Source organism: Ovis aries, chromosome 20, assembly GCF_016772045.2.
Source record: "Ovis aries strain OAR_USU_Benz2616 breed Rambouillet chromosome 20, ARS-UI_Ramb_v3.0, whole genome shotgun sequence".
NCBI classification, from domain to species: domain Eukaryota; kingdom Metazoa; phylum Chordata; class Mammalia; order Artiodactyla; family Bovidae; genus Ovis; species Ovis aries.
Window position 1 is genome coordinate 30589783 of NC_056073.1, and position 23433 is coordinate 30613215.

The 23433-nt window shown below is 42.6% G+C and overlaps 1 protein-coding gene across 1 annotated transcript; it reads right to left on the bottom strand.

Moving 5' to 3' along the window:
• Nucleotides 1–12566: 12566 nt before the first annotated feature.
• On the bottom strand, nucleotides 12567–22536 carry LOC101103021 (butyrophilin subfamily 2 member A2). Its single transcript, XM_004019321.6, is given in 8 exon segments — nucleotides 12567–14394; nucleotides 16110–16136; nucleotides 16236–16256; nucleotides 16657–16878; nucleotides 18182–18463; nucleotides 20641–20988; nucleotides 21785–21912; nucleotides 22371–22536. Coding segments are annotated over 7 exon segments (1608 nt in total). The 5' UTR covers nucleotides 21876–21912; nucleotides 22371–22536; the 3' UTR covers nucleotides 12567–13777.
• Between the last annotated feature and the right edge of the window lie 897 nt (nucleotides 22537–23433).

Genomic DNA, 23433 nt, shown 5'->3' on the forward strand with positions numbered 1-23433 from the left:
AAGTCAGTACACATCCACCTAACACCCTAAGGTTAGTCAATCTTGTCTGTACAAAACAGCAAATTGGGCCCTAAACCCCTAAGAGAGTCTTAAGAGAAGGCAATTGTGATGCATAGTACCCATTAATGGGTTTCATGTATTATAAATAGACAAGTCTTGGAACTACTGTGTCAAAAAAATCTCTTCTTTCAAATACAATAATTTGACATCTGCTTTTAGCAATGATAATAAAGATACAGTGATGGAGGAAGAGATGGAGATCAGGGAAATAAGCAGGAACAGGAAAGAAGAAAGGCTGGAGGAGACAGAACAAGAAAGGGGAGCTGAAGGGAGCTAAAGCTTGAAGAGTAGAGGGCCTGGGACTAGGGAGGAAGGAGCCCGGGAAAGAGAAAATGACTCTGGCTGCTGGCTCTCTCAGGGGTGAGAACAGTCCCAGATACTGACCTCTGATGTTGGAAGAAAAGGCACCAACAAGCTTCTGCTACCAAGTGAGAAAGCTGGTTGTGGCCCCATTGGCAAAAGTTAAAGGAGAAGGAAGGGGGAAGTACTCTCAGGAAAGCCTGCCTCCTCCCACCCTTCCACTCCAACACACTCCCTCCTCATCCCTGATGTATTTACTTTGGGGGAAAAAAAGTTCCAGAGAGGAGAAGGGTCTGTGGATTTGTGGTCTTCAGCTTAGAAATTAGGCTATGCATTGATAACCTGTTTACAGAAGGGGACAGAGGGAAAAAGAAAGAGGATTAAAGAAAACACTAAAATAAGATGCAAAGCCTTGGGCCATCTCCAAGCCTCACTTTTTTAATCTCTAAAATGGAAATATTGTTAATAATACCTTCTTTGGAGTAGTGGTGCAAGGATTAAATGAGATTAAGAAGGCAATGGCGACCCACTCCAGTATTCTTGCCTGGAAAATCCCATGGGTGGAGGAGCCTGATAGGCTGTAGTCCATGGGGTCGCTAAGAGTCGGACACAACTGAGCAACTTCACTTTCACTCTTCACTTTCATGCATTGGAGAAGGAAATGGCAACCCACTCCAGTGTTCTTGCCTGGAGAGTTCCAGGGATGGAGGAGCCTGGTGGGCTGCCGTCTATGGGGTCGCACAGAGTCAGACACGACTGAAGCGACTTAGCAGCAGTAGCAGCAGCAGTGCTTAGCATATAATAGGAATTTAGAAGAGAGGAAGTTATTATTCTATTATTATTTATATGAGCTAAAAACTAAAGATAGGCTAAGAATGCATGGGTATGATTCAGTTTTCAGGGCCCAGAGTTGCCTCTTTGCAAAGCTACCTCCCTAAAAGCAATTTATGAGGCCTACAACTCCCTGTTTTGGGTTAAACCCCTTATTGTTACAGAAAACATTTTAAAGATATGTATTTTTTAAGGTAGTCAGCAAGTAATGATAGTCTCCAGTAATAGAACTGATGATTTATATAATTTGGGCTTCCTGATGGCACAGACCATAAAGAATTTGCTTGCAATGCAAGAGATCAGGGTTCATTCCCTGGGTTGGGAAGATCCCTTGGAAAAGGGAATAGCTACCCACTCCAGTATTCTTGCCTGGAGAATCATATGGACAGGGGAGCCTAGCAGGCTACAGTCCATTGGGTCACAAAGAGTCAGACATGACTGAGGGACTAAGGCTTTTATGTAATTTGAAACATTGTTAATAGCTATATTATATCATATTGAAGGTTCCTGAGATCATAGCACATCTTGGGTTTTTTGCCTCTTATAAATAGTGCAGTTTATACACAAGTCTTTGCCCACATCTTTGTTAACTTACTGATACACTTTCTGCTGAATTCCCAGAAATACCGTCTTTAGGCCAAAGGGTATGAACATATTGTCAAAGCTTCTTCCTGAAATGTCAGTCCAATCACACCATCAGTGGAAATGTCCTTCTCAGCAGCACTGAGGTCTATTCTTCCTCATCATCACTAATGGGCTAGATGACACTGACCAAATGATTACTTTATTATGCATTTATATGATAGTTATGTTGGTCATTTTTCATATTTATATATTTTAATATATTCTGGAAGTAAACTTTTCAAGTAGTTGCCTTTTTTGACAGAGTCTGGTGCTTTTTTTTAAAAATCAATATGTGTGAATTTTTTAAAAAGTTGAAAACATCAGCTCTGTATTATATTTGTGGCAAAAACCCTTCACCACTCATTTGTTCTTTGCCTTTTAATTGAGACTGTGATCAAGCCCAGCAAAAGAGAACTGCTCAAAACAGAGAAAAGAAAAAAAAAAGGTATTTGCTTCAGTGGATATGCCCGAGTGCCAGGAGAATGAATTTTCTCAAATACAAATCCGATCTTGTCACTTTTTGCTTAAAAATGTCTACATGACTGCTTAGTGACCCCAGCATCCAGTTCAAGCACCTTAATCTGGTCAAGAAAATGCTATAAGATCTAGTGGCCTTCCTGCTTCCTTTCTCTTCGCCTTTTCTCCCTAGTCTCCCAGCACTGGCTAGCTCACATGAGAAACACTTCTAAAGTCTTCAGTCTTATCTATAATATTTAAGGCAAATTAAAACATTTTACTGCATTAACTGTGAAATTTCAAAAGAAACGTGACTCTGACTAGATTTTACCCCTTCCAACTGAAATAGACTCTCCAGGAAGATGCGCCAGATTTATGCTATGACATGGCCAACTTCCTGGTCCCTCTTTGCTGTCAGGAACGTGACCTGAAGCCTACTCTGAGACGCACATGCATTTATTTTTGTCTTTTGTTTCAAAGTCTCTATTCCCCTCCTAAACTGAGCTCTTTGAGTTCATACTCTCTGACCTCTTATCAGCACATAGACAGAAGTAGAATTTGCAGCTTAAATCACACCAACCAGTTCTTGGCTTTCCTAGTTTGAGATGTACCTGCCTCATTTTCAGCTTTCGTTTGTGCTTAACTGTCACAAATATCACTGATAATGTTTCCTCTCCTTAATTCATCCTGATTAGACTTCTCTCCCTTGCTCTGCATTGTCAAAATATCTAATGATAATTTGGGAAAAGGGGAGGGGGAAGAACTTTTATTTTCGCCTAAGAGAACTAGACTGAAGGAAAGGAGCCAGGAAATAGGCAGCAAATGGTACATAGAACTCAAGCTATTATGTGGCAGCCAAGGTTCTGGTTGGATAATATCTGAGTCATTTCAACAGAAACCAACAGCACTGGACAGGATCTCTGAATTTTCCAGGCTCCATCATTGAACAAAGATTCTAGATGCCCCCACCTGTCATGACTTCCATTGTGGGTGCTTTTGTGATGTGGGGCAGCTATGAGCAATTTCCTGCTGTTCTGGAGACTAGACGCATAAACTCTTTCTCTTAGACATGAAACCATTTGGGCTGAAGAATGTGATGTGCTCTGTATAAGAGCAAATTGAATGCAAAAATAGAAGGGCTTCTCCCCACCCCACTCCACTTTTGTCACATGCCATTCAAATTTCCCGATATTATAAACTAGTCAGAGCCAATGATTACTCTCACCCTTGTCTTACTTGACCTCCAACTGCATTTTACTGCATTTTACTGAGGTAATGCTAGTTAATTTTTTTAACTAGCATGAAAAAAAAAAAAAACACCCAGTCAGTTTCTATTCTGTCAAGGTCATCCATACAAAGCTTTAAAATATATATATATAGTATAAAGAGCTTATAAGAATAGCACCAGTCTCACCCTATGTGTCCTCATTCCCTAGAAATAGCCTCTTCAAATGCTTTGTTGCTTTATCTGGTATTTATCTAAGTATTCTCAACAGGAACAATTTATGTTGCTATTTCTTGATGAATTAATTTTTAGATATTACTTTTTGATGCTCTAGTATGGTCAGTGATGATTTAGTTCTTATGATGGTTGATTTCATGTGTCAGCTTGATTGGACTAAGGACTACCAGGTAACTGGTAAAGTGTTATTTCTGGCTGTGTTTGTGAGGATGTTGCCAGAAGAGATAAGCCTTTGCATTAGTAAGTAAGGAAATTGCTCTCACTAATGCAGGTGGGTATCATCCAGTCCTTTGAGGGCCTGAATAGAACAGAAAGATGCAGAAAGGGCGAATTTGCTCTTTGTCTGATCTGGAACTTCCAAGTCCTGCCCTCAGATGTTGGCACTTCTGGTTCTCTGCCATATAGACTCTGCCTGGCCTTACAGTACTGTCTCCCCTGCATGTTTGGACCAGAACTACACCAGGTCCAAACTACACTCAGGTCTGCATGTTTAGACCAGAACTACACCACCAGTTTTTCTGGACCTCCAGGTTACAAAGGGCAGATTGTGGGACTTCTTTGCCTTTATAATTACATGAGCCTATCCTTCTTAATAAACCTTCTTAAATATATATATCCTATTGGTCCTGTTTCTCTGGAAAACCCTGACTAACACCATTCTTTTATATCACCAATAGAAGTATGCCATTTTTGTTCAATGTTTCCTATATCAGGGTTATGTGACTATATTTTTATGAAACCAAGTTTTGTATGTAATTACTTTTATTTTCCTGTACAACTTTTTTGTGTGTGTTTGGGGGGAGATGGAGAAGGGAAGGAGTTAAATGATTGATCTTATTTCTTTTCTTTGATTTTCTGTGTTCCCATCACAGATTCTCCCCACTCCTTTAATAGCCTCTAAGTACAGTTTTCATAGTCAAACATCTCAGATGATTTATTAATGCTATTACAACCCCTCCCCATTCCCATCCCTCCCAAAGCAGCGCTTCTCTAACTTAAGTGAGCATATGCTTCACTGGAGGGTCTTATTAAAAACAGATTCTGTTTTAGATCTGGACTGGGACCAGGTTTCTCCATGCTGGCTGCTGCTGGTCCACAGGCGCTGTATCCTGTTCTTTACATGGACGCTACAGGTAAAGAGGCAGCTGCTGGCTCTGCACAAATTGTGGAGATGCCCTGGGTGATGGTTCTGGCTCAGGGTCTTGGGCTTATGTCTTTTGCATGTGGCTAAACTGAGCTAAGGCAAAGGGCTGGGGGACACAGGCACATGATGCATAGCACCATATCCTGTGGCTTATCATGAACTTTGTGGCCAGCTGCTTTTTCTCAGGGCACACACTATTGGCATGCTGGTAATAATTAGATGTGATCTAATGATACGTTGACATTATAATACTGACACATTTCCCTCATTTATTAAGCCTGTGTTAAGTTCACATGCATTGTGCAGTGATCACTTTGTAATGTACAGGAATAGCGAATCACTATGCTATGCAGCATGGACTAACATGCTTGTTAGGTTGTAGGTCAGTTATGCTTCAAAACAAGCAAATGAACCAACTCATAGAAAGAGATAGATTTGTGGTTAACCAGAAGTGAAGGGGTAGGGCGAAGGGGGGATTGAATGAAGGTGATCAAAAGGTACAAACTTCCAGTTTTAAGATAAATAAGCACTAGGGATATAATGCACAACATGATAAATATAATTAATACTGCTGTATGCTGCATATGAAAGTTGTAAATAAAGTCAGTCTTAACAGTTTTCATCACAAGGAAAGAAACATTTTTCCCTTTTTCTTTTATTTTGTATTTGTATGAGAGGATGGATGTTCACTAAATTTATCTTGGTGATCATTTCCTGATGTATTTAAGTCAAATCATTATGCTGTACACCTAAAATATATACAGTACTCTATGTGAATTAGATCTCAATAAAACTGGAAGAAAAAAATTATGTGCATTATAGCACAACAGATTTGCGTATGTAAAGGGTGAGTAGAAAGGAACTGAAGAAGCCCAAGGAAGATGTGATGTATTTTTGTGTAGAAGGGCAGCATTCCTGGGGGTGGAGTAAGGTTAAATGTGTCCCCCTGCAGCAAGAGTCTGAGGACTGGTTGAGGGGTGACATCTCTGAATCATATTCCTGGAAATACTTTTGAATCAGAAAGTTCCTAGAACAAAGAGACTCAGGAAGCAAATGTATGGGAGCCAATAAAGTGAGGTTGGATTGTGCAAGGGATAAATAAGAGGATATAAGGAAGGAGTTGGGGTTACATGAGCCACTCTGAGTAGTTCCCAGAATCCCCCCTACTAACCCTCTCTTTCTGTTACTTGGTGGGATAAAGTCCTCCAAAGAAGGGCTCCATTCACCCTCTGGAGGACAGGCTATAGAAAACATGAAAGAATGTTAGAAGCAGGCTACGAATTCATCAGGGCTTTCCTGGTGGCTCAGCAGCAAAGAATCCACCTGCCGATACAGGAGACATGGGTTCAATCGCTGGTTTGGGAACATCCCATGGAGAAGGAAATGGCAACTCACTCCAGTATTCTTGCTTGGGAAATCCCATGGACAGAGAAGCCTGGTGGGTTACAGTCCATAGAGTTGTAAAGAGTTGGACACAACTTAGTGACTAAGCAAGCAACCAACAATCATGAATTCATTATTGGTCTGATTTTACTTTGAGGTTTTCACAGAGAGGTTTTATAAGAAATACAAGGCCTTCCATGCTACTCTCTTATGAAAAGAGAGGTGGTGGAGGGAGGGGGAGAAATACAAAACCTTGTTTATAGAACAATGGAGGGAACACTAGAATTCTCCAAGTTCTTATATGAGTTTCTTTGGAAAATTACTCATTAAGATTTGAGTTAAAGATGTAGGAAGGAGGACGGAATGTGAGCATGAAATGCACAATGGAGTGACTGTTCCCTTCTGTGAATACTTGATTACTGAAAAATTATAGATACATCATGAACAAAGAATACTTTTTGTTTCAATTTTTGTTCTGAGAAATCTGTGGGAAGTTCCTCTTGGCTTTAGATACTGAGAGATTTTGCTGTATCTGAGGAACTGAAAGTCTGGGGCCAAATTTGATGCAGATGGGAGTGAGTGCTGGAGGCTGATAGTGGGGTCTGGCTTGCCTGTGACCATGTTGAAGGCCACCAGCCAAAGTCCACCTGTAGTTGAATGAAATTGGATTTGTTGGTACTTGTTACAGTATTGTGGATTCCACACACCACGTGGGGCTGGGAGGTGAGGAGTGCATCAGTGACAGCAGGTGCGCTGGATATTACAGGATGTAGGACTGTGTTGAGTGATTTGGGGGAGGTTCAAAGATAGAAGGGCTTGTTCTGGATGAATACTGTCAGAAAGCAGTGGGCTGTTGTAGGAGTGAATATTCCAATAATTTTTATTAGAAAGTAAAGGAACAGAGTGGGCTAAAATTGCACTTGGTGGGAATTTCCTGGTGGTCTAGTGATTAGGACTCTGAGCTGCCATCGCAGGCACCCAGGTTTCATCCCTGGTTAGTGAACCAGGATCCCACAAGCCTGGCAGTGGGGCCAAAATTAAATAAATAAATTGCAATTGGTAAAGATGTAGCAATTACTGCAGTTAGCCAAGAGAGGGAGGTGTACGGTCAATTTTGTGGCTTGCTTTGTGTTCTTATTTTGTTTTTGCCTGTGCTGACAAGATCATAGAGTGGATTTGTTTTTGTCTCTCTCCATCACAAGCACAGAATAGTCTTGTCTGATGTTTGCGTCTGTGAGATGTTTAAGTGAAGAACACTAAAGCCGCTGCTAGGCTTGTTTCTTTCTTTCTTCCTCAATTGGAGTCTGCATTTTCCTTTAGATCCAAACATATTTGGGGCATTATAACCTTTAGAGTCCCTTCCAACTTTGAAAAATCTAGAATTATATTCCTAAATTTCTAGACTAGGATGACTTTTGAGTGGAAGTTATCAAAAAGGGTATGAAATCTCAGCACATGTCTAGAGATAGGAGGAGTGCTAGGGATGGAAATACTACTAGAAGGTTTTGAGGAAGACATAGAAATTTGGTGGATCTTGAACAACGGTGTGAAACATTGAATTACTAACCCCAGTCCTTCAACCCTCCCCAAATCCTCATCTTTGGTATGGTCTCATCATGGCAAAGTATATTTGCCCACCTCTTAACTTTGCATTTGGCCACATGATTTGCTTTAACCAGTAGCATGTAGAAACTGACAATATTTCTATTCCAAGACCTCTTGAGATGCCTTACCTGTTTCCATTCACCTTTTCTTTTCCTTTTATTTTTTGGCCACGGCATGTGTAATCTTAGTTCCCCAACCAAGGATTGAACTGCATTGACCGTGCAGAGTCTTAACCACTGGACCTCCAGGGAAGTCCCCACCATTCACTCCTGAATACCATAAGGAACTGACTGTCATAAGAAGAAACTGCTTTGATCAGCCATTTAGTCTTAGGATAGGAGACAAGTGGAATAGTTGCCCCAGCCGACTTGTCATGAGAAGCTGAGCTGCTTAGCCACTGCAGCTTGAAGCAGAAAAGCCCAGCTGAGTTGAGGACTAGATTAGCCACACTCAGCTGATGCCTCGACATATGAATAATAACAACTGAGTGTTATTTTAAGCCAGTAACTTTTAGGGTGATTCATTACTTAGCAATAAGTACCCAATGTAGAAACTTGTTCTTAGAAGTGCAATATTAAAAAACAGCCTTCAAGGAGGGGCAATACAGGGGTAGGGGAATACTATTAGGTGTAACATAAACTACAAGGATATGGTAGTGTACAATAGTTTACAATAACTAAATAGACTATAACCTTTACAAATTATGGCTTACTATATTGTACACCTATAACTTATATAATATTGTACAGCAAATACACATCAATTTGAAAAAATTTTTAATAAAAAATAAAAATCAACTCTCTGAGGATCCCTGGCTGTGCAAATTAAACTGACAAAGACAAACTAACAGGAGAAAAGCATACAAATTTATTGATTTTTTACATGTGTTACTTGAGAGACCTCACAAGAGATTGAAGACCTGAAGAAGTGGTCAGAGCAGGAAGTTTCAATCCACTTTAGGCAAAGAGACAAATTTGTGAGGAATTGATGAGACAAAGGGGCTCAGGGTAAGAGTAAATTGTGAAGAAATAACAGATTTGTTTATATAGCCTTCCCCTTGGTGATAAAGACATCTTCTTGCTACCTGGTACAGGGAAGTTACCTTTCATATATGGAATTTATAGTTCTGCTTTCAGGGGCAAAACAGTGACAGGCAGGTGCCTTTCTCCTGCAATTTTCTTAGACTCCTTCATCTTAAGATATTCTATATGCCAAGGTGCTATGTTTTGGAATAGTGTGCCCAGTACTAGCTTCTGGAGGCTACCCATTTCTCTAACATCAAGTTCACTAGTATAACATCTTCAAAGTTTTCTATTTTTCTCTTTTAAAAGGAACTTCTTTCTTTCTTTCTTTTTGGCTCACCCTGCAGTGATCTTATTATGCCCACCTCAAATTGAACTCATCCTCAGCAGTGAAAATGCAGAAACCTAACCACTGGATCACCAGGGAATTACCAGAAATTATTCTGTTACTTCCTTGTTTACAATAATAGTTTCCAATTATAGTTAGAAGAAAACATAAACTCCTTTTGCTACCTCAAGAGTCCACACTGCATTTGCGATCCCTTTCTCTGGCCTGTCCACACTTTTCCCTACCATCCTTTGGCTGCTCTGATCTTTCTATTCTGGTAGTAGCCCAAATCCAACTGCACCCTAGTCCTTTCCCCTTGATATTGTTTTTCAAACTGTGTAGTGAGATGTCTGGCCTTTGTCTAGTCTCCTGGGAAATAACCTAAACCCTCGAAATTTCCTGAGTATTAAGAGTGTTGTATTATTCCTGGTGAGCTCACTGGACTGAACCTGATAGTTTATTCTAATGAGATGGTGAGTCAGCAAAACAGAAAGTCCAATCATGTGCCAAGGGGATTGAGGATTTGAGCTTTTTGTGGTCAGCTTGACTCAGGAAGAGAGAGGGGCTGGAGAAGGAGTTCAATCACTATGTGGTCCACAATCAGTCAAGGCTACATAATGAAAGCTCAGTAGAAAGTATGGCCATTGCAACTTGGGTGTGCTCCCTGGTTGACAATACTCCATGCATGACACCTGTCTTAATGATTATTATTTTTCATCAAAGCCTAGACAGTGGTTGGCTCATGGCCAACAGTTAATGGTTGTTAGATGGATGTAAGAATAAGCTGCGTGTGTGCTGATTCATAATCCTGAGACTGCTTGGATTATAAATGTTAGTTTATTTACTGATAATTGTACATATACCTTATCTGTGTCAGATTACTTATATCTCTAATATCAAAGTCCTCTAAGCCTGATCATTAATAGTAATTGTAATTAAAAGGTCTGGGATAATTATATAAGAACCTTGTGTTTTATAGTATGAAAGGGTTGATTTAGAGCCAAGCATCAGGGAGACTGGGGAGAAAAATGAATGATCCTGTGAACCAGCGTGGCAGTAATGTGCCTGGCTGTTTCCCGTCAAGCTTGTGTAAACAGTTATGTGATCAAGGAAAGCTCTCCATGAGTCTAGAGATATGTAAGTTTCACTTTCCCTTAAGCTGAGAAGACTTCTAATAATGGTAGGATGTGCCAAGAAGACCTAACTTCCAATGTCCCCACCTCACCTCCCTCCTTGGCCTAGCCCACTCTCCCCCACATGGGGATCAAAGGGGACAAGATTAACCACTGAAGAAACTATTACCCAATAGTCACTGATGATAACTCCCAGTCCATCTGAGGTAAAAGATTAAAGTCCCTCTTTGATATGTATAACTGAGTCACTTTGCTGTACACCTGAAACTATCACATGTTAATTAACTATTACTCCAATATTAATTTTTTTCAAAGTCTCTCTTTAATTAAACTAAGATGCCAAAAATCTGAAAAACTTCCACTAGAAGGTCTTGATTCAGAATTCTTTGAAGTTGAACAGAAAATGTCTGGAGTCACCCAACATTTTTGGGTTGAATCCAAGTCACAATCAGAGCCCAGAGGGCAGATGGGAGTCACAGACACTGTGGCTCTCAGCCACTGAGGGTGCTGGAATCATTATACTGGGCCCGACTCAACGAAGGGGGAAAGTCCCTGGGGGCCATTCCCCTTTTCTCCATACTCTACTCCACCTCCCTCCCAGGCCCCAAATCCAAGAAGAAGGAAATTCTGGAAAATTTAATTCCCCATGCTGTTAAGAATGAGTAATCTGGGGCCTCCCTGGTGGTCCAGTGGTTAGGATTCTGTGCTTTGCAACCTGTGCAGTGAGGCCAAAAAAAAAAAAAGTAATCCTTTTAGGAAGAGGAAATAATAACACTCGGGTGACTCCAGACATTTTCTGTTCACTTGAGCTTTGGTTTTCCGTAAGATTCTGCTTCAGTTTGATTCTCCGCGCTTTGCTATGGAGGCCCCAGATAGTCTGTCTTCTTTCTACTTGTTTGTCCCATTCTCAGTCTTTGCTCTGACAGTAGAGGGTTATGTCCTTTAACTAGTTAGTTTATTTCTGCTTTGGGGCTTGTAGGCACAAGATTCCTGCCGCTTGGGAATCTTTCTTAGTCCTCGAGTCTCAGAAGACCCATCACTTCCTTCAGGAAGCCTTCCTTAACTTTACCATCTAATTTTCTATCTAAAGTAGCCCACCTCAGCTCCCACCCATTCCTCTCTATAATATCATCCTGTTTATTTCCTTCATGGCACAACAGACTGCACATATCAACACATTAAAGGTGATAAATTTCTTGAGAATGAATGAATAAGTAAATATATGAATGAAAGATTGAGTAAAGGAAGCTGGGAGCTGAGTTCTATGCTATTTTATACAGTGATTAACAGAGCATTGGGTTCATACTTAGTTTCAATAAATACTTAAAACATCTAAATTTTATGTTTAGAAGCTGCGTTAAAGATGAGACAATTTTTAAAAAAAGTATGAATGAAAACTCTCTTTTCCTTAAACAACAACAAAAATCACTTTAACTTGCTAGACCACACTATTTCACTGTGAAATGGGGATTAGTATATTTCTTATGAGAAAGCAAGGATACTGAATAAATAAAAGTGTTTTACAAACTATAATAAAAGATATGCAAACCCACTCAAAGTCTTATTTTTTGGAATACCAAAACACTGAAAAGCTGTAATTTTTCTAAGATTAATACAGGCAGGTATTAGTAGCACTTGTTTCCTGACTCGCAGTCTGGTGCTTTTAGTTAAAACTGCTCAAATGTTATCATGTCAACAGCACCAAAAATAAAACACATGCACATTAATAAACCAGTTTTCCAACTCAGCAAATCACCAAGTTCAATGTTTCAGATTTTTTCTAGAACGTGTCCATCGTGACACCTTGTTTACTGTAGGAACTGCAGTAATACAATTTTGAACTTTTAAAGTATCTTTTAAATTTTTCAGCCAAGTTTTACAATTGGATGGCCGAATTACATAAAGTCCAAAATACTGCCATTTATGTCATAATTTTAAATGCCTGACTCAATTCCAGCATCCTTTATCCTGGTTCTCAAAGGATGTTTTACAGATTTTGGGGGGACAATCTCTGTTACATTTTGAGTCTACAAAGTTAATATTGTTTCATAATAAGATATTATTTGTCATTTTTCCTCTCGTTCTCTCAGTAGTGTAGATAATGCTTTCTAGAGCCTCCATGATCTGTGATTCCAGCATTGAATACAGAGGCAGATGGTGAGGATCTAGCTACCTTCTAGGAGCCAGACATTAGATTTGCAAAAACATTAAAAAATACCACACTTCTCAATAAACTTTATTTTACATTGGAAACAACAGATAGTGATCATTCCTGAAACATGTTTTTCATATTAACCTATAATTGACTTGTTCCTTTTTTAATATGTTAATAAATACATTTAAAAAAATCTCAGTTTAATCTCTAATGCCACACATATTGATAGATATAACCCAGATGAGCAAAAGCACTTTTCTGTCCTCAATAATTTTTGTGTGTCTAAATGCATCCTGAGTCCAAAAAGCTGGAAAGCACTGCTCTCCTCACTGAACCTGAACTTTGAGATCCACTTGGTCCAATGCTTACCTGCTCATCTGGGACCTTAAACCTTAGGCCACACCCAATAACAAAGTACTGACGCCTTGTTTATTGTAGGGACACTTGAACCAGGCCAGGCCCAGATACATCCTTGTCCTTCATCCTCCTTCATCCTAGATCATCCTGAATCTAGGCCTGTGGAGCTTTACTGCATGCTCTGGAAATCCTGGGGGTGGGTTAGAAACGGACCTTCTGTCTTACTTCCTCCATCTCTGACCTCCATTTCTGGCTCCCTGCCCCTCTTACCTCCCAGTATGTCCCGTTGTCCTTGCCCCAGATCCACAGTGAAAGTGCAAGTCCAAGTCACTCAGTCGTGTCCGATTCTTTGTGACCCCATGGACTTTACAGTCCACAGAATTCTCCAGGCCAGAATACTGGAGTGGGGAGCCTTTCCCTTCTCCAGGGGATTTTCCCAACCCCAGGATCAAACCCAGGTCTCCCACATTGCGGGTGGATTCTTTACCAGCTGAGCTACAAGGGAAGCCCAAGAATACTGGAGTGGGTAGCCTATCCCTTCTCCAGCGGATTGCAGGTGGATTCTTTACCAACTGAGCTATTAGGGAATCCCCAGATCCACAGTATCTAATGTCAATTCCAGTCTTGGGCTGAATGTGTCATCCGATGTTAAAGCAGCTGGTTCTCTGCCTGTCACTTTCTCACACTTACTTGTTGGTTGGGAGCCATGTGGCAGCACTTAGTGCTCCTGAGACTGGCCCCTGCCCCATGGTTACATGCAGCAAGTTACTGAAGCAATAGTCGAATGAGGGAGACACATGCTCCGGGGGGTGAAGACATGTCCAGGGGAACCCCAGGGGAGACTCTCCTGTGACCAGAAGGAGGATAGTATTCCTCCAGGTGGTGCTGTAGTAGAGGTGGCCTGGGCCTGGGTTTCCCTACCTGGCTCTGAGACCAGGGAACTGGTGGTTGTGGTGGGTCTCTGCCCTGTAAAGGACCAGGCCCCCCTCAGGCACTGTGACCCCCTGGGCCCCTCTAAACGATGGACAGATATAGAGGGGGCTGTCATCGGATCCCAGCCTGAAGAAGGGCCTCAGGGGCCCAGAGAAGGGTGAACGGGGACATGTGTAGATGTGTGACCTGTCCTTCATGTTATAGAAGGACACATCTCCAGCTTCACAGTCCAGGAAGACACCCACCCGGTGAATATGCTCTTTCAGGGGGAGAATCTTCTCTGGGGAGGAGAGGGCACGGTATTGGTTCTCAAACATCTCCAGGGTCCAGAAGCCATTCTGAGGAACCAGGAGGGCCTCCCCCTTTCTCTCAACATTGTCTCTACAAACCCCCACAGCCCACACCATCACGTTTCCGACATCCACCTCCCAGAAATGTCTCCCTAAGGAGTAGCTCTCCAGGCCCAGGACACAAGGCCGACAGTCGAATCTCTCTGGGTTGTCAGGCACGCTCTGCCTGGAAGGGCCCCTTCTCACACTTCTCTGGTCCTCTGACAGGAAGAGCTCAGGATGAGCAGTGTCTGGGTCCAGGACCACATCAGCTGCAGAGGAAATCTCAGGTTTAGGCCTGGGATCTCACAAGACTGTGATATCCTGAGACCAGGACCTGACTCTGGGTCCCCTGAGAGATTTCAGAAAGCATGAGGAGGATCCCTTGGGTAACAGCCTTTCCCATGAAAGCCCCTTGACCCCAGATCCCAGGTAGCTCACAGATAGAATTAAATTACTGAGTCTGCACTTCTCTCTCTTGAGTGGCAGGAGTGCTGCCTCAGGTAGAGGAGGACTGGGGCTCTAAGAAATACAGAAAGTTCAGCCAATGAGCTGAAATGAATGACTCCCACTTTCTCTCAAAGTTCTCAGATCTGTCAGCTTTTTCTATTCAAGATATATGATCTCTGGGGCTCAAGTTAGAATAAAGTTCCCCAGTTGGCTTAAACTAGCAAAGAGAATCCATCCTCTTCCCCTCCCCCAATTAAGCAAGTAAGGCCGATTTTTCCCTATACAGATAAGGGTGATAAAGGGTCCCTACACGGTCCTCTGTGTCCTACTGGTTTAACCCACTGACAACTGATTTAAATGACTAACAAGAGCCCCCTTCAGAAGCTAAAAAAGGAAGATAATGTCCCCCAAAGTCATCCTGCTGCCTGAGAAGTAAGTATGGCAAAAGGTAGGGGAAACTATATCCATCCATTTTGCTTTAATAACATGGGTGTGTTGACTACAGTTACGACCTGTCTGGATATAAGAAATGTTTCAGACCCCTAACATTCTGCAGCTGTCTCTGCAGTTACTTTTTGGCAGTTACTATTAGTCAGTCTACATCTAATACAAAACAACTGTGTTAAAATGATTTTCTTCTTTCTCCAAATTGATATGTCTGATGGTGATGATTTTGAAATTTGAAAGAGGAAACGTCTGAGTGCTGTGGGATCCAGCAAAGGCTGAATTCTTTGATGCTCTTGAGCAGAAGGTGACAAATTATAAAACTCAAAAGTGCTTACTAGGACCAGGTCACTGGACCCTGTACTTTCCCTCTTGCCCACATCCCCTCCCCTATACACAGAATATCAGTGCTCTCTTGGAGCAGGAAGGTATTTCTGGCCTCTACACACCCCTGAGCCAGGCTTGGGAACTTCATTGCCTTTCCCACACATAGCTCTTCCACTGTGTAGTCTATATACCAGTGAGTGACTTCCCTCACTCACTATGTATGGTAGACCTTTGGTGATCATGGATGCTGCTGCTGCTGCTGCTAAGTCACTTCAGTTGCACTCTGTGCAACCCCATAGACGGCAGCCCACTAGGCTCCCCTGTCCCTGGAATTCTCCAAGCAAGAATACTGGAGTGGGTTGCCATTTCCTTCTCCAGTGCATGAAAGTGAAAAGTGAAAGTGAAGTCACTCTGTCATGTCCGACTTGTAGCGACCCCATGGACTCTAGGCCACCAGACTCCTCTGTCCATGGGATTTTCCAGGCAAGGGTACTGGAGTGGAGTGCCACTGCCTTCTCCGGATCATGGATTAAATTATTCTAAAAAAGAAAGTATGGTCAGGAGTAAACTATAGAATTGGTTAAGCCCTGTGGAGTGTCTCTGACAGCAGAGGTAGAATCCAGCACTGGGTGGGATCCTGCTAGTGCACTAACCCAGGCTCCTGCTTCCCCAGCCAGCTTTGGGCCCCCTTGCTCCTCTAATGTGTCGTGTTGGCTGCCTGGTGGGGAGAAAGCTCAGGATCTCAGGGAATGTTAGAGGCCCTCACCCGCATGTAAGAGGCTTCTTCTCCATCCTGCAATGGGACAGGCAGAGAGATGAGCTTCATGAAATAATGGCTAACAGAGAAGAATACAAATCCTGCAGGGAGTAGTTCAGGAAATGCTAAACTTACGCAATTCTTCTTGAAGTTGCTCTGAAAAGGAAAAAGAAACAAATGAATGTCTTTAAGAGAAGAACTAAGAAAATCTGAGTTTGTCTTAAATAATGAAAAGTTGATCTTTTCTGTGAATACCACCACCCTCCTCCCTCACTGCCTAGGGAACTGACAAGATACCAGAAATGATATATGATCAGGTGGCTAGATACTATCAGTACTTATTTAGATTTGCTTTTGTCCAACAACATAGGGTTACACGTAGCCAGGTGAATGGATGCAGCATTTGCAGAGTGGAAGAAAGTCAGGTCTGAGGGATTCATTAATAGGATGTGAGAGTTCCAAGCCCTCGTTGCTGCTCTTATTTATGCCCACTCTGTTTCCCAGGCTTTTAGCTGGCCAAGTTGTGTGACAGTGAACTGTCCTCCTACTCTTTTACCTTTTGTTTGACATTCTTTCTCTTTTTCCACACATTCTTTCCCCAGTTCCTTACGTGTAATTTATTTCTCTTCATTATCAGCTTCTTTTTGCATGGACAGAATCTTTTTTCCCAGCTGGAGTTTCTTGATGAGATAGATGCTCCCAGCAATGAGGAGAGGCAGAGTGGGCAGGATGACCGCCAGGGCCACCATCCAGGGAGATGTTCTGGGAATAAAGGATTCTGAAAAGGGAGCCCCAAAATCCTATTTAGTGAGAAAAAGAAGCTCCAGAATCAGAGCCCCTCAGGGCACAGATCTAAAGAGCTCCTCTCTCAGGTCCCTGCTCCACCAGCTTCTCTCTGAGAAACCCTAGCTAGGGAAAGAAACTTCGACTTTGCACGGGCTCACCCCACAGTGATTGCCAGGATTGGGGGCTCAGCAGACAAAAAAGCAAGTAACACCTTGAGTCACCATGAGTGGGACAAGGCTGACTAAAAGCTAACCAGCCCTATAGAATCAGCATAGCCACTGTGTGATATAAGCCACCATCCCTTCTTGCCTGGAACATTACAATACCCTCCTGCCTGCTTCTGTCCATACCTTTCTGCCCTTCTGCTGTCTGTCCTCAGCACAGCAGCCTAAGTGAGATCATGTTATTTCTTTGTTCAAAACCTTGCAATGTTTCCTATCTTATTGAGACTAAAAGCCAAAGTTCATTTATGGCCTACACTGGCCCATACGATCCAGACCCATGGCCTCTCTGGATTTGTCTCCTCCAACTCTTCCTGGCCTCAATTCATTCCAATCTTATCTGTGTCTTAGGGGGTCTTTGAAAACTGCCAGATAAACTCCTGCCTCAGGAGTTTAAATATAATATTTTTCTACAATACTTATCACTGTCTCATACAGTCCACAGTTTAATTACTTCACTCCTTGTTTTAATTAATGATTTCACTTATTGTCCTCTGCTGTTCTAGAATGTGAGACCCACAAGGGCAGGCATCTTCTTGTATTTTGTTCACTGATTTATCTTCGATTTAGAGAACAGTACCTTGAACATATGAGATACTTGTTTAGTACTTCTTTAATGCATTCATGAATGTCTATAGACAGACTTTCTTCAGCACTGTCCCTTGGGAAATCTCATGGGGAGGAAGGGAGGGCTTCAGCAGACACCACCCACCCACACCACCGTCTATTGTTTTAGGACTGTTCTAAATGTTTGAAAATTGCTGCAGGATAAGGACCATGATCAAACAACTACCAGATTTACCCTTAAAGAGGCTTCCTACCCCTGTGTTTTGAGACAATTTGATTTTCCTCTTATGACACGAAGAGGCCTCAGCTCAGCTGTAGCTTCCAGATCTTCAGGGCTCAGGATCCTTCTACCCCATGGCCCTACGTCCTCATCCCCCTGCTGGGCCCCAATCTGTCTGCTGAGCATCCTGCCTCCATGAACTGAGCCTCTGGGAAAAAAAAAAAAAAAGGAAGGAAGGAAGGAAGGAAGGAAGGAAGAAATGAGCCTCCAGAGAGCAGGGAACTAACCTGGAATGAAAATCACAGTTTCCTTCTCCTGGTTGAGCAGGGTGTTGCTGACAGAGCAGGACATGTTCCGCACCGAATGGTCCCTGATGATCACAGCTGTGGTGACCAGAAAGAGCCCGTCTGCACTCACAGTGTAAGACTCTTCCAGGGGGGGCATGGTCTCACCATGAGGGTCCCTCCACACAGCTTGGGGCTTTGGGTACCACCCTGCAGATATACACTCCAGCCAGATGCCTCCATCCTCGAGGCCCTTCATTTCAATAACAGGTTTAGAGCCCAGGCCTGGGGAGAGAGACCAGGGCTCAGTGACAGAGGTAATGAATGGTGTCTTAGCCAAAGTGTCTTAGGATAGCAGCTCTTAGTGATGAAGAGGCAAGAAAGCAAGAGGCTGGTGTCCAGAAAATACGATTAGGCACATTCCACGCACTCTCTTCTGTGAAGGGAGAAACAGGGAGGGATGGAAGAAGGAAGGAAGAAGACAGTAAGGAGAAAAGGAAGGAAGAAAACCTCAGTTTTGGAGAATACCAGGAGGCCAACATGTGCAAAAAAATATGTGAGATCTCTGAGGGGAAATGCTTACATTGCACTCTTCTTCGGGCTCTCCCTACGGACTCCATCACAGGAGCAAGCATCTATCTGCCTCCTAATAAATGTTTGTTGACTGATTCAGTCAGCTAGAGATTTTAATTTTCTCACTTCTGGGTGGGTGTGTCCACCCTGATCAGAAACAAATAGGTCCAGGCTTTCACTTTCTGCCCTGAGAGGACTTCTCAGGGGCTCTGGCTTCTTGAAGTTTTAAGCTCAATATAATAAGGACAGAAACCTGCCAGGCTGGCAGAATTCTAAGAAACTTTTTGACTTCAAGGCACTGTCTCCCTTCTCCTGGTTTAGGGCTTCACATCACCACAGCTATCTGATAATCTAAAGAGGTGTTGGTTTTTAGGAGAATTGACAGAGCTAGCATGCAAAGCCAGGCCTTACGACCCAATTCAGAGATATTTACCTTCCACAAATTATACCAAAGACAAAATTAAACCTCACTTAAGTCTTACTGATTCTTCCTCAATTTGATCTTTTCAAGATGGAAAATAAAAACAACTAGTTGCAGATTGAAAGCCTGGCACGGAAACTCTGAAGCAGGATAAGATTTAAAAGAACTCAACAACTTGGGAAGAAATCCTACAAAACGTTTCAGGGGGGTTCAGTAAAGGCAAGTATGAGACAACAGATCTAAGGACAAAACCAGCCAGCCAATTAACCAAACCAAAAAACAGTAAAGCCAACAAAAAAATTGTACAATGACTCAATTCAGAGTAGGATAGCCCAGGCCAGGGTCATGTTTACCATAATTTGCCAAGCTCTCTTTCCCTCTGCCAAGGTGAACCATAAAGTTCCAAGCAGGTCTGTATGAAGTAGAGCCCCCCAGACTCATGAAGGATATACTTCATGTGTCAGAAATAGATTTTTTTGTTGATTTAACCTACTAAGATTTGAGGGCTGCTTAGATAAGAGCATAAGCTCAACAATCCTGACTAAAGCATATGTCAAAGATGATTAAAAGCATGGACTGGTAAGAGGCTCATGGGGAAAGGTGAAAAATAAAATAGATCTCAGGCTTAGAACAGAGATAGCTCAGGTATAATGTGATGACCACTTACAGCTTTATGGAGCAGATTCATTTATTCCATCAATAATATTTACTGAGCATCTGTTATGCTCCAGGTTCAGTTCTAAAGATGTGGATACAGCAAGAACAAAAGAGAAAACAACCCTTTATGAAAACTACATTTTAGTGGAAGAGACACAATAATTTGGATAAATAAGTAAAATGCATATTCTGTAAGATGGTGAGATGTCCCAAGGAAAAAAGCAGGGAAGAGAGAGGAAATGAAAAACATCAAGAATGGTGTTTGATCCTCACAGTCATGGAAAATAACTTACTAGAAAGGAAAAAATAGATTGAAGTCACATGTAAAAAACTTCTCTTTGGACTTAATGAAAAAGGTGTGGAGCATCCTATATGATCGTGAGAGTGTATATTGGTACAAACACTTTGCAAAACAAATGTGTAGTATCTATTAATGATGAAGATAAATATTTCTCATTATACAGCACTTTTACTCCTAGGAACCTGTCTCAGCTGGGGATTTTGAGAAATGGCATGTTATGGATTGAACTGTGTCCCTGCAAAATTTTTATGCTGAATCCCTAATCTCCAGTCCCTTAGAACATGCCTGTATTTGGAGACAGGGCTTTTAAAGAGGTAATTAAGTCAATGTGAGGCTGTTAGGGTGGGCCCTGATACAATCTGCTAGAGTCCTTATAAAAAGATTAGGACACTCAGAGATACAAGAAATGTACACCCATAGAGCAAAGGCCACATTAGGACCCAGACAGAAGACCAGGTGAGGACCCAGCAAGGCTGTGAAAAAGCAATCTCACAAAATGAAAGCACGCACTTATCACTATCAGGTGCACGATGGCCTCATCGTAAGATCTGCCTTCTTGAAAATAACAGCAGTAGAAGCCGTTTTCGTGGGCGGTGACGTTGTGTATGATCAGCCCCACACTCCCCTCGCTGATGGCTTCACTCACAAAAGTTGTTCTTCCCCGGTATTGCTCCATCTGCTCGTCTGTTCTCTCCCGCCTGCCCTTGTACACGAACACCGCAGGGGAAAACTGCGCCCGGAACCACCGAACCTCCATATCCTCAGCGTTTTTCTCAGGTGACAGGTGGCAGCGTAACATGACGTTTTCTCCCACCACAGCCAGGACTGGATAAGCTGGTCCCAGGACATTAAACTGGACTGTTACACAAAGCGGTAGAATCAGACAAGGGCACCAGCCGTCAACTGTCTGAGACAGCAAAGGAACTGGGTGTTCCAGGGGACAGACATGTTCTCTCTAAGGCCACAGGGATTTCCTGGGCTGAGGATTTTGGGGGCGAAGGGATATGGCTGGTCGGTAGTAAACAAAACAAAACAAAACAAAAAACACCTAGTAGGAGTGTCTAGCAGGGGGTACTAATGCTTCATGAACAACACATTGAGAAGCCTACGATGATCACCCCTCATGAACCCTGAGCTCACAGAGGTTTTCTTCTGTTTCCCAAACCAGTGCAGTGCCTGCGGTATAGGTTATAAACTCTAGCTATCCAGTGTGATCTAGCTAGTCCCAATTGGCATGTGCTGTAATGTAAAAGACACACAATTTTGAAAATTTTGAATAAGAAAGTTAAACATCTCATTGTTCATATTTTACATTAATTAAAAATTTAAATAATAATACTTTGGTTATTTGGAGTTAAAATGTTTTATGAAAGTTTGTTTCATCGGTTGGTTTCCTTTTCCTTTTTAACATGTAGCTACTAAGGATTTTTAAGTTATATATACAGCTTGGCTTTCTGGCTCTCACTGGATTGCTACTAGAGTGTGCCTGGGATCCATCTGATGACTGTGATCCATTTGATGACTGTGCGCAGGATGAAAGGGTGAGTAAGCACAACTGCAGCCCCTCTTTACAGACTTCTTTAAGCCCTTTGCAGACTTAAGTGTTGATTTTCCTTTCTGAGGAGTTGATAGGAGTTAGTGGCTACACCCCTACCTGAGACCGGTGCAAAGGAGCTGAGCAGGTGGAAGAAGAGAAGGAAGCCTGGCAGGGAAAAATACAGAGAAGCAACTGGCTCCATAAGCATCCAAGAAGAGTCACCCGAAGAGGCAGCGACGGGAGACCTAGAAAGACGTGGAGAATCAGCTAAGGAGACTTGGCACCGTAGTTCTGATCTAGGTCATACTTTCCTGTAACCCATGTTGGTATCATCAGCGCCCCAGTTTCTCTCTTGGGCCGCCCCCTTCGACTCCCGGTTTAGGTATTTCCCTATAGATTGATCCTTTAAACACTGCATGGAATGTCAACAATACAGCGATCTGGAAGGCAGTTTTCCCCTCTCCTCGGCTCACTTTTCCAGCCAGAGTTGAGTTTCTTCAGATGTCACTTGATACTCTTCCAAACCCTCCCTCCGTTTTCTTCCAGAGATTCAGGCTAGAGACCAAAATAAGTCCACCCTCGCCCCCGGAAGCCTCCCTTCCCGGGGTCCCCCCTTTCCCCTTATTGGGTTTTGTTCCTCCCATCTACCGCCTCCCACCCTCTGCCCCACCCCGAGCGGTCGCGCATCCCCTCTCCTTCTTACCTTCTAGAATGAACTTCTGCGTTTTCTTTTCCCTTCCCTCCGCTCAAATAATGATTTTCTGGCTGTCCCTCTTCCCTCTAAACCCGCCCAGGGGCATATTCACCACCCTTCGGAAAGCGGAGAAAAAAACATTTCTTCACCTCCCGTTAGTGGCGGGGTGGGGCTTGCGAGCCCCGGGTCCCGGTCCACCTGGTGATCACAAAGTCACAATATTTTCAATGAATTATTCAGAGCCGGCTGTGGGTCAGCCAGCCAATGGCATCCTTGAGCTTGCTTTCTCACTAGATACTGGGCAGAACACACAGAAACAGTACAGGAATTGAAACCTTACAGCTGTGCAGAGCCTTTTAATAATTTTTTTCTTTTTGTACAGAAGCGTGACACTTTTCTTTTTCTTTTGAAGCCTTGAGATTTCCCCAAGGATTTTGGCATTGCTTGTAATCACCAGAAGAGGCCTCCCCATTTGTGTGTGTATGTGTGTGTGTGTGTTTAGTGGTTGGGGTGTGGGCAGGTGATGATGTCAGCAAAGCACATCTCAATTTCACATATTTCTTAGTGCTGGATAGATGGGATGGAGCCCTGTTGCCACATGACAACCAACTGATTAATGTACCCTTTATGTCATTTTTCTTTTAGTTGGCTTTCTCTTATTTATTTTCAAACTTGCAATTTCCTGGGATTACATCTCAAACAGACAACCTGACGCAAAGTTCTGGGCTCAGAGTCAGCTTTGGGGGAACCTGATCTAAGAGATGAGATCAGTAGAAATTTCACCAGACGTCATCAACAGGGAAAATCACCTTTTCTGCAAAGGGATACTTACATACATACCTGAGTCTAGTAACTGAATGAAGAACTACAGATTAAATTTCCAAAAACAGTCACTCCTGTTGAGAGTCACAGGAATGAATCTCCAATCATGGAGGCCCTTAGCATACACAGAACAGAGGCCTCTTTAAGAGAGAGCAAGGCCATGGCTATGTGTGCTAGGCTGAAGAGTTCACACCATAATCTTTATAGCCTCTGATTATGACACATTACATGGCAAAAAGAGACTTTACAG